The following is a 16,722-nucleotide window of genomic DNA, read 5'->3' on the forward strand; positions in this document are numbered from 1 at the left end:
ATTCTGTCAACTGTAAGTTTACCATGTAAGTTGAGTCCCTAGAAATGGAGGGCTGACTGACAGCATGGAACTAAAGCTAACATTTTTCATTTATAAATAAGAGTTTAATGTTTTAAAAGCACTTATATATAATGTAAACTACACTGAGAATGAAAATGGTTAAAGGAAAAAAAAAAAAACAAAAAAACAACCAGCCAGAAAAGAAACTTGATGTAAAGTAGTTGATGACTGCTTTTCTACCTGCCTAAGCTTCTCCATTTGTTATTATTAAAAATACAGGCTAGTGGGAGCGGGGGAGGTGCAATGGACAAGAAAATATTTACTTGTTATAAATTAGGGAAGGAAAGCAGCACAGGACTTAAAAGTCATTGCAGCAGAAACTAAAATAAAATTTAGATGCTGAATTTAGATAAAATAGAAAATGTCAAATTGACCTGTGATCTTCTCCCATTTACAGTTAAAAAGTGACAGGAGTACCTTCTGCTTCCATGATAAATAATTAAGCTCATTACTGTTACCAAATCATAGTGGTGCCCTAGTAGTATGGAGCTTTCATGATATTGATTTTTTTTTTTTTAATTTTTTTTTTAACGTTTATTTATTTTTGAGACAGAGAGAGACAGAGCATGAACGGGGGAGGGGCAGAGAGAGAGGGAGACACAGAATCGGAAGCAGGCTCCAGGCTCTGAGCCATCAGCCCAGAGCCCGATGCGGGGCTCGAACTCACGGACCGCGAGATCGTGACCTGAGCCGAAGTCGGACGCTTAACCGACCGAGCCACCCAGGTGCCCCATGATATTGATTTTTTAACTGCCTTCTTATTCTTTAAAGTTTTATACTTTAACACCCACACGATGCTAAAAGATAAAACAGGCTTCATGAAAGTGCAACTTTTCCAAAGTGTCATATTCAAGATTGACAATTTAGTTTGAACATCTTCCACAGAATGTCAAATATTAAGACAAACAAATATTCATGTCTTACCTGCCCATGCCACGCATAGTGCAAAATAATAGCAGAGTTAGGATGGTTTCCGAGGAAAATTGGCATCAGAGTGGAGATGAGCTCATGGCGCAAGGTGTGCCAAGAGGTGTTGATCTGTAGTAAGGCCAATACCAGCATGTCTGGACAGTGTTTAATAGGGAAGCTGAAGAGCTGTTTAACTTGCTCATATTGCCCCACCTCTGCAAGCCTCAGAAGAGATTCAATCAAATCCAAGCTCTTCCTAACAAGAATGGAAGAAAGATACTCTGTCAATGAAAACATAAGTATAAAAAAATCCATTTTCCAAATAAGTCATACCAACTATCATGACAAAACTGAGGGGTCATCTATTAATATTTGAAAAATATTTAAACTAGTGTTCATATTAAAATTATATACTAGTATATCACACTAATTTCAGAGATAGTCCAAGTTGACAGTAAGTGGAGAGGCAACACTACAGACCACTGACATAATCATGGATCCTTCTTATCAAGGAGGTATCATTGAAGATTTTTGTGGTTAGCGTGTAAAATAGAAGCAAACAACATCACAGAGTTTAGAAATGCTCGAAAATGGAAAATACAAACATTGACCTAATTTATACACTGAAAAATTTTACACAAAAATACAGGCTGGACACTTACATTGATAATGAAAAGGTATAACTTCAGTGCCCCCAGATATCACCCAAGTTCAGAGGTCCACACATCCCATATGCATTATTCTTGCCCCAAGAAGCTGAAAGTGGTTGACTTTAATCAAACATCAAAATTTTACTCTACCCATAGTGCATGAAAACTATGGAGACAGAGATCAAACTAAATGCCATCAGGAAACATATATCCCATACTATGGGGTATTCTAAAGGAGAAATGATCCGATTACTTCATCAAATCAATGGCAAAAGTTATATTTATTTCTAAAGTTTATTTCTGAGAGAGAGTAGGGGGAGGCAGAGGATCCAAACACAGCCTCAGCACTGACACCAGCAAGCCCAAAGCAGGGCTCGAACTCACAAACCATGAGATCATGTCCTGAGCCAAAGTCAGACACTCAACTAAGCATCCCAGTCACCCCTAAAAGTTATTATTTTAAAAAAGAAGAGTGAGAAAAGGAAGACTTACAGAATAAGCTATATGAACCCTGTCTGGACTCTTACTCATACAAACTGTTAAAAGACAATTTTCAGACAGACTTGAATGTACAGCTACGTTAAGGAACTGTTAAATTTAATATGACATTTTAGTTTCACAAAATAAATACTGCTATATACATTAGACTTAACAGAAAAAAAAAAATCAATCAAGCCTACAGATACAATTTTGCTAGCACCTGGGAAAAGGATACACTTTCTTTTTAAGATTCATTATTTTTGAGAGAAAGAGAGAATCCCAACCAGGCTCCGTGCATTCAGCACAGAGCCCGATACAGGGCTCAAACTCACAAACCATGAGATCATGATCCAAGCCAAAATCAAGGTTGTATGCTCAACCCACTGAGCCATCCAGGTGCCCCAAGGACACATTTTAGAACAAACTACTGCTTGGGGTCAATCTTTCAGAACAGGGATCAGCAAACTGCACCCACAGACCAACCTCACCCACTGCCTATTTCACTAAATGTTTTCTGAGAGAGCTACATCTGTATTTATACTGTGCTACAATAAAGAGCTTAAGTACTTGCTACAGGAGACTATATGGTCAGAAAACCCAGATGTTAACTAAACCTTCACAGGAAAAGTTTACCATCTCTTCTTGACTTTAGAAGAACTGGAAATATCAAAAGGGCTTTAAACTGCCCTAAAAAACACACCCATAGCACCCAAAATGCAGAGGATCATCTGTTCCGTGTCAGAAAAGGATCTCAGAAAACTACAGTTAGGAAGAAAAGAAACATAAAGTAGTTACCTTTGGGGAGCAATCAAGCCCATGTCCCCTCTGTTGAGTGAGTGTGTGAGAGCGTGTTAGAGTTTTTGAGGGGGGGGGGGGGCCGGGAGGGGGGGGAAGGGAGGGAGGGTGTGGGTGGGGTGTGTGTGTGTGTGTGTGTGTGTGTGTGTGTGTGTGTGTGTGTGTGTGTGTGTGTGTGTTTCAACAGTAATGGAAGTACTTTCACCATCCTTACCTCATATTCCTAGAGAGGAGTGACTTGAGTTCCAGGAGAAATGTACTGGGCCAAAGTCTGATTCTCCCTCAGAAATTAGGAATTGGAACTCAAATAAACTAGGTAATTTAGCTGAAAGGATTAGAATGGATGGTTTGGCCAACTTGAGCTACTTACAAAGGAAAGAAAGTAAATTTGTAGGCAGAAGAAAAGGATCTAATCTAAAGGAGAAGTACAAACCTCTTTTCCAATATTTGACAGTTTCAGAGAATACCCAGTGGCAGACCTTAGAGAGGAAAAAATGTAACTATCTAGTGCCAATGGGACTAAAATTAGATTTTTATCCATTAACACCCATCTAAAAATTTAAAGTCTACTGTTTCAGAAAAACCTTTTAACTATGTAGTTGCTCCCTATTAATTTTCTGCTGCAAAAAAGCACAAGTTATCCTTTCAAGAAACGTTAGAGGAGAGTGTTTACCATGTGGCAATTTCTCGATTGTCATCCTCTGGTGGTGCTTTCAGAATATCAGTGGCAACCGTATGACAGGGATAGTCAGCAAAACAGAAGATCTCTGGATTTATAAGGGAATGCTGAATAAAAGAGAGCTGGAACAAGAGGAAAAAAGTCCTTACCACCATAAATGACTGCAAATGCTATGAAAATCTGAAACATTTTCATTCAGCTAATCTCAATCTTAAGGTTACTAGAATGCCAATTTCCCTTTAAAACATTAACTTTCTGCTCTTTTGAAGCCACAGACAATTCAAACAGATGAAAGGTATGAGATAAAATGGTGTTGGAGACAAATAGTTGGGGAAACGGTTTGCTTCACTTAGAGTTTGATTAGTACTAAACTACGATAAACCAAGATAATAATCTTTTCAAAACTGACAGTCTCTGCTATCCTGAACTACACAAAACAAATTCTATTTTAAAAGAATGTTTTAATCAATGGACAGATGGCACTACATAAGGAATAAGTCATTATGTGCTTCCTCTTCCAAAGCTAAACACCATCAGCTCACCTGGCCTTCTGCATGTTTCCAAGGTCTATATATGAGGTCGACTGGGAACACTTCCATTCCTAGACCCCTCTGAATGCCATAAACCACATTATGAAGTCCTTTACTATCACGAATTTGAAATCCAGGATGGTCCAGTTCATAAGTTACTTCCTTGAAATTCAAACTCGGGTTCTAAAACAGAAAAACATTTCAAAATCGAATGAATGGACAAAAACTGTAAACATTTTTATGCTTTATCCAGAGCCAAATTAAATCTGAAATTAAATTAAAATGTTCTAATTATAAACTCAAAATATCTGGCATTTCTAGAGACTTAGAAAAGTAAATACTTCATATTCAAAATAAACCAGCTCTTCTAGCGAGGCACTCCAACCTTTCAGTTCATGACATATTTCTGACTAGTTCAACTAACACTCCCATCCCAGTCTGGCAAAACTCTTACATCAATGACTCGGTTTTAAGCCAAGATTCTACTAACTTGGAACAAAGTAGCAAAGATAAATCAATTATCCCAAATACCATTATTTTAAAAAAGGGATTTTTAAGTTTATCTTTTGAGAGACAGAGAGAGACAGGGCCAGCTTGGGAAGGGCAGAGAGTGAGGGAGAGAAACCCAAGCAAGGCTCCATGCCATCCACACAGAGCCCACGTGACTCAAGCTCACAAACTATGTGATCATGACATGAGCCAAGATGAAAAGTTGGATGCTTACCCAACTGAGCTACCCAGAGGTGCCCCTCCCCAAATACCATTCTTAATTAACTAAAGATCTCTCCAGAAAGTATACCAATTGTATCAGGAAAAGTGGTTTAAATTCTTTATGTCAAAATGATTGAAAATTCCATTGAAAAAACGTTCTATGAAAAGGTACTCAACAAAAATCAGTATGAGACTCCTTAAGAAAACACAAAGCAAAGTTAACCAGTTTATAGAAGATAATTTATCACTCTGCACAAAGTAGTAAGTTTATTTTATGCTTAAGAAGAAAGAGGCTGTCCACACTTTGTATTTAAAACTCTTCAAAGCATCATGGTCAGTTTAGTTTTGCTCCAAGGTGACCCCTTTCAAGTCATGAAGACATTAACGCTTGCTTTTTATAAAAGTAACAGTACAGGGACGCCTGGGGGGCTCAATCATTTGAGGGTCCGAATCTTGACTTCAGCTCAGGTCATGATCTCAAGGTTCGTCGTTATCAAGCCTTGCGTGGGGCTCTGCACCAACAGCACGGAAACTACTTGGGATTGTCTCTCTCCTCTCTCTCTGCCTCTCTCCCAACTAACTTATTCTCTCTCTCTAAATAAATACACTTAAGAAAAAAGCAACGGTACAAACACAAACTTCAAATTAAGTACTCACTCCAAGCCAATAAGAGCACTGAGAAAATAAGATTGTTTTTCTTTCTAAAATTTGCTTCAATGACTGTGACAGAACAGAACCATTAATATACTATTAAACAGCCTTATCATAGAGACGAATTTGGTAAATCCACAGGCTACTTTGGTACAACTGTAAGAATCCCCTGTGGTTTCTTCCATTTGTTGGTGAGCAATGGAGAAAAAAAATCATTGACCCAAAATGTATCTGAAATGGTTTCCTGCTCCTGTCTACAAAAAATGTACAAAATGGGCACCTGGGTGGTTCAGTTGGTTAAGCATCCAACTTCGACTCAGGTCATGATCTCATAGTTTTTGAGGTCAAGCCCCACATCGGGTTTACGCTAAAAGCACGGGGCCTGTTTCTCTCCCCGCCCCCCCCCCCCCCACTCATGCTCGCGCTCTCAAAAATAAATGTTAAGGGGCGCCTGGGTGGCGCAGTCGGTTGAGCGTCCGACTTCAGCCAGGTCACGATCTTGCGGTCCGTGAGTTCGAGCCCCACGTTGGGCTCTGGGCTGATGGCTCAGAGCCTGGAGCCTGTTTCCGATTCTGTGTCTCCCTCTCTCTCTGCCCATCCCCCATTCATGCTCTGTCTCTGTGTCCCAAAAATAAAAAAACGTTGAAAAAAAAAATTTAAAAAAAAAAATAAAAAAATAAATGTTAAATTAAAAAAAAAAATTTAATGTACATTTTTTTTAAGTACAAAAAACCCTAATATATGAGAAGAAAAAAGAAGAAGGAAGAAAACAGGTTACTAACTCAAGTGTTCAAACCCACAGTGTAGGCACTCCATTTTATAGCCTTTTACAATCTCTGAAAACAGAAAATAGGTTCAGATAACATGAAAATACTGTCCTTGTCTGCAATTTTTAAAGAGAAATTATTTTCAGTAGGGCAATATATTTTCAATAGGGCAATAAAGTACAATAATGAAACTACTGAGTGAAAAGGGCATGTTCTTCACTTTTGCATAACAACCACAGAATAAAAACAACAGTAACTAACTAGTGTATCTGTACATGAAACTATGGCTGTATTTTGCTTTTCATTTTCCAAATTTTCTGCCATGATCAAGTATTATTTTATCCTATTACTAAAAGAAAATAGGTCTGAACACTGTGACTCCACCTACTACTAAGAAAAATTTAAAGATCCATAATGTTAATAGTAAGGTAATACAGACAACCGTAACAACTCTATCTATAAGTTACAAACATGGAAAATTAAAACGGAGGCTTAGAATAGCTAAATGACCTGACACAAAGAGTGTTATAAATATGTATATGTAGTCTTTAATGTTATATTTTGTTCCTTGACATTTTATGAATGAGACTAAAGCTATTACACCTTGACTGCACTATTCTCCCAATGACTAAATTTCATCACTCCCTTTCAAAATTTCCAAGTTTCATTCCTACATATTTTATTTAAGCATTTTAATATTTTAGGAGAAGTACTTTATCTGGGGGCCAATTATTTAGTTTGTGGATATTCTAGAAGTGAAAGTCGTTAAGAGAAGTATGGATTTTTATTATCCTTAGCCACCATAAAAAAAGATAGCAAGATTTCTGTTGCACTTCCCAGAAAATTTTCAGAAGGCCTCCTTTCTTGGTAATTCTTTATACAATTATTACTATGAAATAAAGCTGTCCCTCCAAACTAACCACACCAGGACTCCACCAAATCACCTCGGTAGTATCACTGAGAACTGCGCAGCAACAACTCCTAATGAACAAAACTGGTATTTGATTATAAACCATCTCCAGTACATAATCATCTTGGACACTTCATTACTTTGGAGCCAATGAAGTCAGGAACACCAAAACACTACGGCTTATTCAGCAGAATTTTATTTGTTACAGTTTGCTTTCTTTGGGCTACATCATATTAACATAATGAATATAAAATCATGATTACATGTACTCACCAGTTCTTTGAGAACATCAATCAAGACTTCTACATTCCACGTGTGTGCCTGTGCTCCGTCACTTTTATCTTTTCCATCACTCCAGATCCCACTGCCAGGAGCAGAGATACTCTGTACAAGTAAAATTTGAATTAAACAAAACCAACTACTTAATGTGTTCAGCTCTGGTTGGTAGAACAATCAATCATACTGTAACTTAATAAATAAAGAGGGCAGGACATTAATTCAAATTGTATAATAGTTGACTTCTACACTTACCTGTAATGGAATTCCATCTGTCAATCCTGAATGAGTTCGAGCCATCATTCCCAAAACCCTGGCAACCTGGGCAGCTGTAACCTCTCGGACACCAAACTGCATGATTATATTGCGACATTCTTCAATACTGAAACAGAAAATAAACTTCAGAAAAATGTTTCCACCCTTCATACCAAAGATAAGAAATGCTAATATAAAATAATCCTTAAGTGAAATCCTTAGACTTTTACTAATACCAGCTTCGTTCCATGTTACTTTCATATAGCTAGGAATATAAAAACCACCTACGTAACTAAGAAAATGGGAAAGCTTTCTTTCCCTTTTTGCTGTATCTATATTACATGGTAGATATGAGCTGAATCTATCATGGCAACCATTTCGTAACGTATGTAAATCAAAACCATCAGGCTATATGCTTAAACTTGTACAGTGATGGGTATCAACTATTTCTCAGTAAAACTAGAGAGAAAAAGGAAAATGGCAGAAGTTTAAAAGATCAGTGGAAGAGGGGCGCCTGGGTGGCTCAGTCATTTAAGCGTCTGACTTGTGATTTTGGCTCAGGTCATGATCTCACATTCATGAGATGGAGCCGCATGTCCAACTGTGCACTGACAATGTGGAGCCTGCTCGAGATTCTCTCTCCCTCTTTCTCTCTGCCACATCCCTGCTCGCAAGCTCTCTCTCAAAATAAACATAAAAAAAAAATCAGTGGAATAAAGTATGAGCCAAGAGTAATGATTATTTTTCACAAAGACAAATAAAATTAACTTCTTCCATCTTCAACATGAATCAAGTTACTCTTTAAAATAATGATACTCGAGGGACGCCTGGGTGGCTCAGTCGGTTGGGCGGCCGACTTCGGCTCAGGTCGTGATCTCGCGGCCCGTGAGTTCGAGCCCCGCGTCGGGCTCTGTGCTGGCAGCTCAGAGCCTGGAGCCTGCTTTGGATTCTGTGTCTCCCTCTCTCTCTGACCCTCCCCCCATTCATGCTCTGTCTCAAAAATAAATAAACATTAAAAAAAATTTTTTTGGCACAAAAACAGACACATAGACCAATGGAATAGAATAGAAACCCCAGAACTAGACCCACAAACGTATGGCCAACTCATCTTTGACAAAGCAGGAAAGAACATCCAATGGAAAAAAGAGAGCCTCTTTAACAAATGGTGCTGGGAGAACTGGACAGCAACATGCAGAAGGTTGAAACTAGACCACTTTCTCACACCATTCACAAAAATAAACTCAAAATGGATAAAGGACCTAAATGTGAGACAGGAAACCATCAAAACCTTAGAGGAGAAAGCAGGAAAAGACCTCTCTGACCTCAGCCGTAGCAATCTCTTACTCGACGCATCCCCAAAGGCAAGGAAATTAAAAGCAAAAGTGAATTACTGGGACCTTATGAAGATAAAAAGCTTCTGCACAGCAAAGGAAACAACCAACAAAACTAAAAGGCAACCAACGGAATGGGAAAAGATATTCGCAAATGACATATCGGACAAAGGGCTAGTATCCAAAATCTATAAAGAGCTCACCAAACTCCACACCCGAAAAACAAATAACCCAGTGAAGAAATGGGCAGAAAACATGAATAGACACTTCTCTAAAGAAGACATCCGGATGGCCAACAGGCACATGAAAAGATGTTCAGCATCGCTCCTTATCAGGGAAATACAAATCAAAACCACACTCAGGTATCACCTCACGCCAGTCAGAGTGGCCAAAATGAACAAATCAGGAGACTCTAGATGCTGGAGAGGATGTGGAGAAACGGGAACCCTCTTGCACTGTTGGTGGGAATGCAAATTGGTGCAGCCGCTCTGGAAAACAGTGTGGAGGTTCCTCAGAAAATTAAAAATAGACCTACCCTATGACCCAGCAATAGCACTGCTAGGAATTTATCCAAGGGATACAGGAGTACTGATGCATAGGGCCACTTGTACCCCAATGTTCATAGCAGCACCCTCAACAATAGCCAAATTATGGAAAGAGCCTAAATGTCCATCAACTGATGAATGGATAAAGAAATTGTGGTTTATATACACAATGGAATTCTGCGTGGCAATGAGAAAAAATGAAATATGGCCTTTTGTAGCAACGTGGATGGAACTGGAGAGTGTGATGCTAAGTGAAATAAGCCATACAGAGAAAGACAGATACCATATGGTTTCACTCTTATGTGGATCCTGAGAAACTTAACAGGAACCCATGGGGGAGGGGAAGGAAAAAAAAAAAACAAAACAGGTTAGAGTGGGAGAGAGCCAAAGCATAAGAGACTCTTAAAAACTGAGAACAAACTGAGGGTTGATGGGGGGTGGGAGGGGGGGAGAGGGTGGGTGATGGGTATCGAGGAGGGCACCTTCTGGGATGAGCACTGGGTGTTGTATGGAAACCAATTTGTCAATAAATTTCATATAAAAAAAATAAAAAAATAAAAAAAAATAAAAATAAATAAAATAAAAATAAAAAATAAAAAAAAATTTTTTTGGGGGGGCACCTGGGTGGCTCAGTCAGTTAAGCGTCCGAGTTCAGCCAGGTCACGATCTCGCGGTCCGTGAGTTCGAGCCCCGCGTCGGGCTCTGGGCTGATGGCTCGGAGCCTGGAGCCTATTTCCGATTCTGTGTCTCCCTCTCTCTCTGCCCCTCCCCTGTTCATGCTCTGTCTCTCTCTGTCCCAAAAATAAAATAAAAACGTTGAAAAAAAAAAAAAAGTAGAAAAAAAATTTTTTTAATAAAAAAATAAATAAAATACCGATACTCGAGGGGTGCCTGGGTAGGCTCGGTGGGCTCAGTGGGTTAAGCGTCCAACATCGGCTAAGGTCATGGTCTCGCAGTTCGTGGGTTCGAGACCCACGTCGGACTCTGTGCTGACAGCACGGAGCCTGGAGCCTGCTTTGGAATCTGTGACTCCCTCTCTCTCTACCCCTCCCCTGCTAATGCTCTCTGTCTCTCAAAAAATAAATAAACGTTAAAAATTTTTTTTTAAATGCTGATACTCGGTGTGGGGGAGGGGCCGCCTGGGTGGCTCAGTTGGTTAAGTGCCCAACTCTTGGTTTCGGCTTAGATCATGACCTCATGGTTCGTGGGTTCGAGTCCCACACATCAGGCTCTGTGCTGACGGTGCAGAGCCTGCCTGGATTCTCTTTCTCCCTCCCCAACTTGTACTGTCTCTCCCAAAATAAACAAACTTCTAGAAATAATACATACATAAATATAAAATACTAACACACAGGGGACCTAGCTGGCTCATTCAGGAAAGCACAGGATTCTTATTAATCTCAGGGTCATGAGTCTGAGCGCCACGTTAGGTGTAGAGATTACTTAAATAAAGTTTTAAAATAAAATAAAATACTGATACTCAAGGTGAGTTTGATTATTCTGGTATGAACATAGCCTTGAAAATGTACCCTAACTTTGCTACTTTACACCTTGAAGTTTAACTAAACAAGTTTTATACCAGGCACATACACATACCCACAAACACATTTTCAAAAATAAATGTAGATTTGGTTTGTATGAAGAGTTTTTAAAACATTAAAAGCTGGGGCACAAGGGTGGCTCAGTCAGTTGAGCGTCCAACTTTGGTTTCAGGGCATGATCTCACGGTTCATGAGTTCAAACCCTGCACAAGGCTCACTGCTATTAGCACAGAGCCTGCTTCAGATCCTCTGTCCCTCCCCTGCTGTCTATGCCCCACCCCTGTTCATACTCTCTCGCTCTCAAAAATAAACATTAAAAAAAAAAAAATTAAAAGCTACATTTAAAGTAAAAGCAAAGCACATTAATATCCTTAATTCCTCTCAGGAAAATAATGACAATCCCCTTTATCAAGTCCTGAGTGCTACCAAAAGGGTGAAACTATCTCCTTGGGGGCCCTTCACAAGTGAGAAAAACATTCAAGAGGTGGCTATAAAACAGGGAGAAAAGGAAGGCTGTAGAAAAGGAAGGTACAGTGGGGATTTGAAGGTTCAGGGAGGGAAGAGAAAGTTAAACTCATGAGGTAGGAAATGATACAATTTCCATAAACACTTGCCTCAATGCTCTCTCTCCCCCAAAAGCTAAAAATGTCTATCCTAGCAACTAGGCTAGGAACCTATGATTTCTAAATTTGGGAAACTAGAGATAAAGAGACAGAAATTTAGCCACCATGATATTTACAGCTGTCACCAAAACTAGTAGAGGCGTATCTCAGAGATTTTGTAGTTTCAGTTCCAGACCACTGCAATAAAGCCAAATGAATTTTTTGATTTCCCAGCATGTAAGTTATGTTTACACTATACTGTAGTCTATCAAGTGTGCAACAGCATTAGGTCTAAACAAAATGTACATACCTTAATTAAAAAAATACTTTTTGCTGAAAATTGCTAACCATCACCTGAGCTTTTGGTTGAGTTATAGATAACCATAACAAATACAGTATGAAACACTTTGAAATACTGTGAGAAATTATCAAAATGTGACAGAGACACAAAGTAAGCACGTTATTGGAAAAATAGTGCCAACAGACTTCCTCAACACAGGGTTGCCACAAACCTTCAATTTGTAAAAAGTGCAGTATCTGCAAAGCACAACAAAGTGAAGCACAGCAAAACGAGGTATGCCTATATGTGGAAGATTAAATTCGGAAGTAAAATTCTTAAGAGGCAAAGATAATAGCACATTAAGTAATGTTAGCAACTTGCCTTAAAGAATTACATCATATTTGGCACAGGAGTAAACAGAAGTTTAGTGTATCTTACTACCAACCTTGCACAAAAGCCATAGCCTACTTCCTGCATGAAATCAGCCAAGGAACTCTCCATCATGGTTTTAGCTACCCCTCCGGAATCAGGCAGGATCCTGTCCATTAGAATGTCCCGTTTTTCAGGGTATAAAAGTGGTGCAAGCACCACGGGACAGCGTTCCTGAGGAAAATCTGAAGGAGGAAAAGATTGTAATTGCTAAACTGATGAAAAACAAACTATTCTCATTTACTGTCTTTAAAAGCCCCCAAATCTGAATCCTCCACAAGTTCATGTTCAAAGGTTATTCAGTTTTTTCCAATCCAGCTAGCCCAAGTTACAACTTTAACACCGACTCCAAAATTTGAATATTTCCTCATCACAAAAATTGCTCAAGTATATTTGTTAAGTTTTTATGCTAGGATCCCAATATCTGGTGGCCAATTCACATCCTAAATATTACTTTAAAATTTCACAAGATTAACTATCAGTTCTCATACAAAGAAAGCATCAGAGACCATCGAAATATCATTGTCTATTTGTTTCATTGATAAGAAAACTTATCACTGAGAAAGTTAATGCAGTTTAAAATTCAGGTATTTAAACATCAGAAAGCAAAGTAACAGTGGAAATGGACAGTGGTTAGTTTATTATCAAGACTTGTTTTAGGGATGCCTGGGTGGCTCAGTCAGTTAAAAGTGGTGATCTCACAGAGTTTGAGCCCCACATCAGGCTTCATGTTGATAGCGTTGAGCCTGCTTGGGATTCTCTCTCTGCCACCCATTCTCTCAAAAATAAATAAATCAAGTTTTAAAAAAATATTAAAAAAAAAAAAGATTTGTTTCAAAAAGACTACTTATATCTCTAAAAGAAAGATGGGAGAAAAGAAGAATGGCAACAATAGAAGCCAAGAGTTCTCTTAGCATAGCATTTCAAATAGCCAGATAGGCAAAGTGGGTATATCAATAATGACCAATTTTCTTAAGTAAAAAGAACATGTCACCACAGTGTAGTCTCCATCACCCTAAGGGAGAAAAAAGACTACATGGAAATATACCAAGTCTTAACCAAGACTGTATCTACATAACAATATTACTACAGTTATGTTCATTTTATACCTTTCCTATGAGGCTTTAACTTTCATAACTAAAATTACAAATTACTTCCTCAAAAAATTACCAACTTATAGATAAATCATGGTCTTCACTTATATTCTAAAATCCTTGTCACGAAATCATCTTTTGTAGGCAACAGACACTCCTTTACCTCTGCGCAGCGTCTTAAGAAAAGCGTCTATTTGTTCCTGTCCAACTCCAAAAGCTCCCTTCTGCCCAAAGAGGAGATGGGAGAGGAGGAGATGTAGGACCTCTATTGCTATATCTTGGAAGCCACCTTCTTGATTTCCACTGACGTCTGCGTCAATGTAAGAACGCAGAAGATCAGGAAGCTTCTGTTTGATGAACTGGGCAGCTAAAAGTCAGGTAAACCAAAAATCACAAGTTACTTTAACACCACAATGGGTAAAGAGCCACATCAGAACACAGATGACCATCATTCTTATTCACCAACTCACCCTTCACCCTCTAATATTTTCACAGTTCTAGGTGGCAAGTATAAAATAAGAGACCAACTGCTGGGGGCTGGTAGGAGGGGGAAATGGAGAGCTGTTCGGTGGGTATAGTGTATCAGTTTTGCAAAACAAAGAATTCCAGACATCTATTACACAACAATGTGAATATAAGTATTACTGAACTATACATTTAAAAATGGTTATGAAGAAGGGGGTGCCTGGGTGGCTCAGTCAGTTAAGCACCCAACTCTTCATATCAGCCCAGGTTGTGATCTTGCAGTCCTGAGATGGGAGCCCCACGTCGGCCTCTGCACTGACAGCATGGAGACTGTTTGGGATTCACTGTCTCCACCCTCTCCCCCACTCATATTCTCTCTCAAAATAAACATTTTTTTAATTTAAAAAAATTTTTTAAAAATTTTAAATGTTTATGAAGGTAAATTTTATATTATATTAGGTTTTACTATGCATACACACATTCATAAGAGAGGCCAAAAGAAAATAATCTTAGATTATCTTACTCTCTAAATCTAAACTATGGTGCCTCAAGATTCAAAAACTCATGGATTTTAAAGAAATAACTTCACTACAGGATCTCTAAGAAAAAAGAACTTACCAAAACCTCTAAGATCTGAACTGGAAGAATTCAAGAGGGCAAGGCCAAAAATTACCTGAAACAAGAAGGGTTAGATTGATCAAAGAGTCGACTGGCTGTTTTTAATTCCAATTTTGCATGTATCTCTTTTTAAATCACATACCTCTTGTACTTTGCTTAACTTGAGAACTTTACTCAGCTGGGCAAATAAGTGGGGTGCAGGCTTTAAACTCTGAAACAAACCAAACTTCATTTCAAAACAAGAAGAACTTAAAAAACAAGACAAACTTAGGATTTTCAGTAAGTTTATAAAAGCATCTATTCACCCAAATATGGTGCTACACAGGAGTGACATAATTCTGTAGTGTTGCTAGAAAGAATACACCAAGTCCTAGAACTATGGACTGACAAGCCTTTGCATGATCTGGTTTTAGTTAAGGTTCTATTTATGATCAAATGAACCATCTTGATTTTGTTAGAAAACTAAAAAACCCTAAAGTAACTACTGAGATTTTTAAATTACAACGTGTCATTATGATATCAAGATTTAAGGTCTTTTCAGAAAGTCACATCCTTAGGACTACTAAAGATAAAAGCAATACCAACCTTCTGATAGTGCAATGGATTATCAATGGCATAGGACAGCGTCGAGATAAAATTTGGCTTTGTAATCAGCGACGCACACTCCTGAATCAGAAACTGAGTCTTTAAAAATAAAAAGTGAATTTTCATTAGCATAAACATTCATCTTCTTCACAAACAGATGCAGAGATACTCAGAACAGTGAAGTGTAATCCAATATTGGATATTGTTTCTACATTATCAAATCAGCTCTTTAAAATCACATTTAAACTGGTAGAGTCTATTAGCAGCAAGTGTTAAACCAACATTTCTACAAAATAGAGTCCAACGACAAGGTATCTATAAGGAATAACATCATGACAGATTATTAGCAGATTGAAAATCAAGCCAAAGAAACTCAATCTAGAAAAAGACAGTCCTGGGGCACCTGGGTGGCTCAGTCGGTTAATTGTCCAACTTCAGCTCAGGATGTGATCTCACAGATCATGAGCGCCAAGTTGAGCTCCATGCTAACAGCTCAGAGCCTGGAGCCTGCTTCTAATTGTGTCTCCCTCTCTCTGCCCCTCCCGTGCTCGTGCTCGTCTCTCTCAAAAATGAATAAACATTAAAAAAAAAAAAAAAGTTTTTGTTTTTTTGTTTTAAGAAAAAGAGGCTCTCTCTCTGCCTTACTTACTTGTCAAGCAGTATTCCCCCCCTCATTTCTACTTCCTTCAGGCAGGCCTGATCCCCAGCACTCTAAGCCTGAACTAGGTAGCTGTAAAGCTCTGTAGTCAGGAAGGAGAAAGAAAGGAAAAAAAAACAAAAACACAAGTCCCAATACTTTTTAGTCATTCAGCTGAGATTACCTCTGGATGATTTGTATATGTCACTTAATATACACACTATGCCCAAAATGCAATTTGCTGAACAATTAGATCTAAGTAAACATAAGCTCTGTAAGCCCCAATACCTGATGAAAATCTTTGCCACTGCTTTTACCATCGCCACTGAAATCCACATGCGAAAATAGGCAGCGTAATAAATGCCTGTCTGCCTCAGGACCGTGCCGATTCACAATCTAAAAAGACCAAAAATATGAATTTATAGTCAACATTAAGGAGGATTGAAAAACTTGGGGTGCCTGAGTGGCTCAGGGGGTTGAATGTCTGACTTCAGCTCAGGTCATGATCTCACAGTTCATCAGTTCGAGCCCTGCATTGGGTTCACTGCTGTCCGTGCAGAGCCCACTTCAGATCCTCTGTCCTTCCTCTCTCTCTCTCTCTGATCCTCCCCCACTCACGCTCTCTCTCCCAAAAATGAATAAATATTTTTAAGGGGATTAAAAAAGTCTCTAGGCAAATCTCAATATTAATTTTTCATGTTGAATAAGAGTTATTGGAATTAATGAAATAGAGGTACCCATATTTTATAATTAAAGGTTTTTTTTAATGTTTCCTACAGTCACTGGCAGGGGAAAAAAAAACAAGAAACTAACCACTAACCAGTCCATGTATATAAAACTGTGTGCACTTTGGTCAACATCTAAACCAAAACACCAAGTAACATAAATGACATGTAGTAAGAATATTAAGTGGCTGTTTTTT

General features: G+C 38.6%; 1 protein-coding gene across 10 annotated transcripts in view; it reads right to left on the reverse strand.

Annotated features, from left to right (window-relative positions):
• Positions 1-16,722, reverse strand: part of CNOT1 (CCR4-NOT transcription complex subunit 1) — a 106,720-nt gene that overhangs the window by 43,569 nt on the left and 46,429 nt on the right. For all 10 annotated transcript variants that reach the window (XM_045046027.1, XM_045046026.1, XM_023246164.2 and 7 more), the window contains 11 exons: positions 16,089-16,196; positions 15,164-15,262; positions 14,721-14,789; positions 14,579-14,633; positions 13,659-13,862; positions 12,418-12,586; positions 7,674-7,800; positions 7,416-7,526; positions 4,116-4,286; positions 3,568-3,695; positions 985-1,225 (listed from right to left, as the gene is read on the reverse strand). In XM_045046027.1, coding sequence (XP_044901962.1) covers positions 985-1,225; positions 3,568-3,695; positions 4,116-4,286; positions 7,416-7,526; positions 7,674-7,800; positions 12,418-12,586; positions 13,659-13,862; positions 14,579-14,633; positions 14,721-14,789; positions 15,164-15,262; positions 16,089-16,196 — 1,482 coding nt within the window. The remainder of the gene's footprint in view (positions 1-984; positions 1,226-3,567; positions 3,696-4,115; positions 4,287-7,415; positions 7,527-7,673; positions 7,801-12,417; positions 12,587-13,658; positions 13,863-14,578; positions 14,634-14,720; positions 14,790-15,163; positions 15,263-16,088; positions 16,197-16,722) is intronic.

This window comes from Felis catus, chromosome E2 (genome assembly GCF_018350175.1).
Source record: "Felis catus isolate Fca126 chromosome E2, F.catus_Fca126_mat1.0, whole genome shotgun sequence".
In the NCBI taxonomy this organism is placed as follows: domain Eukaryota; kingdom Metazoa; phylum Chordata; class Mammalia; order Carnivora; family Felidae; genus Felis; species Felis catus.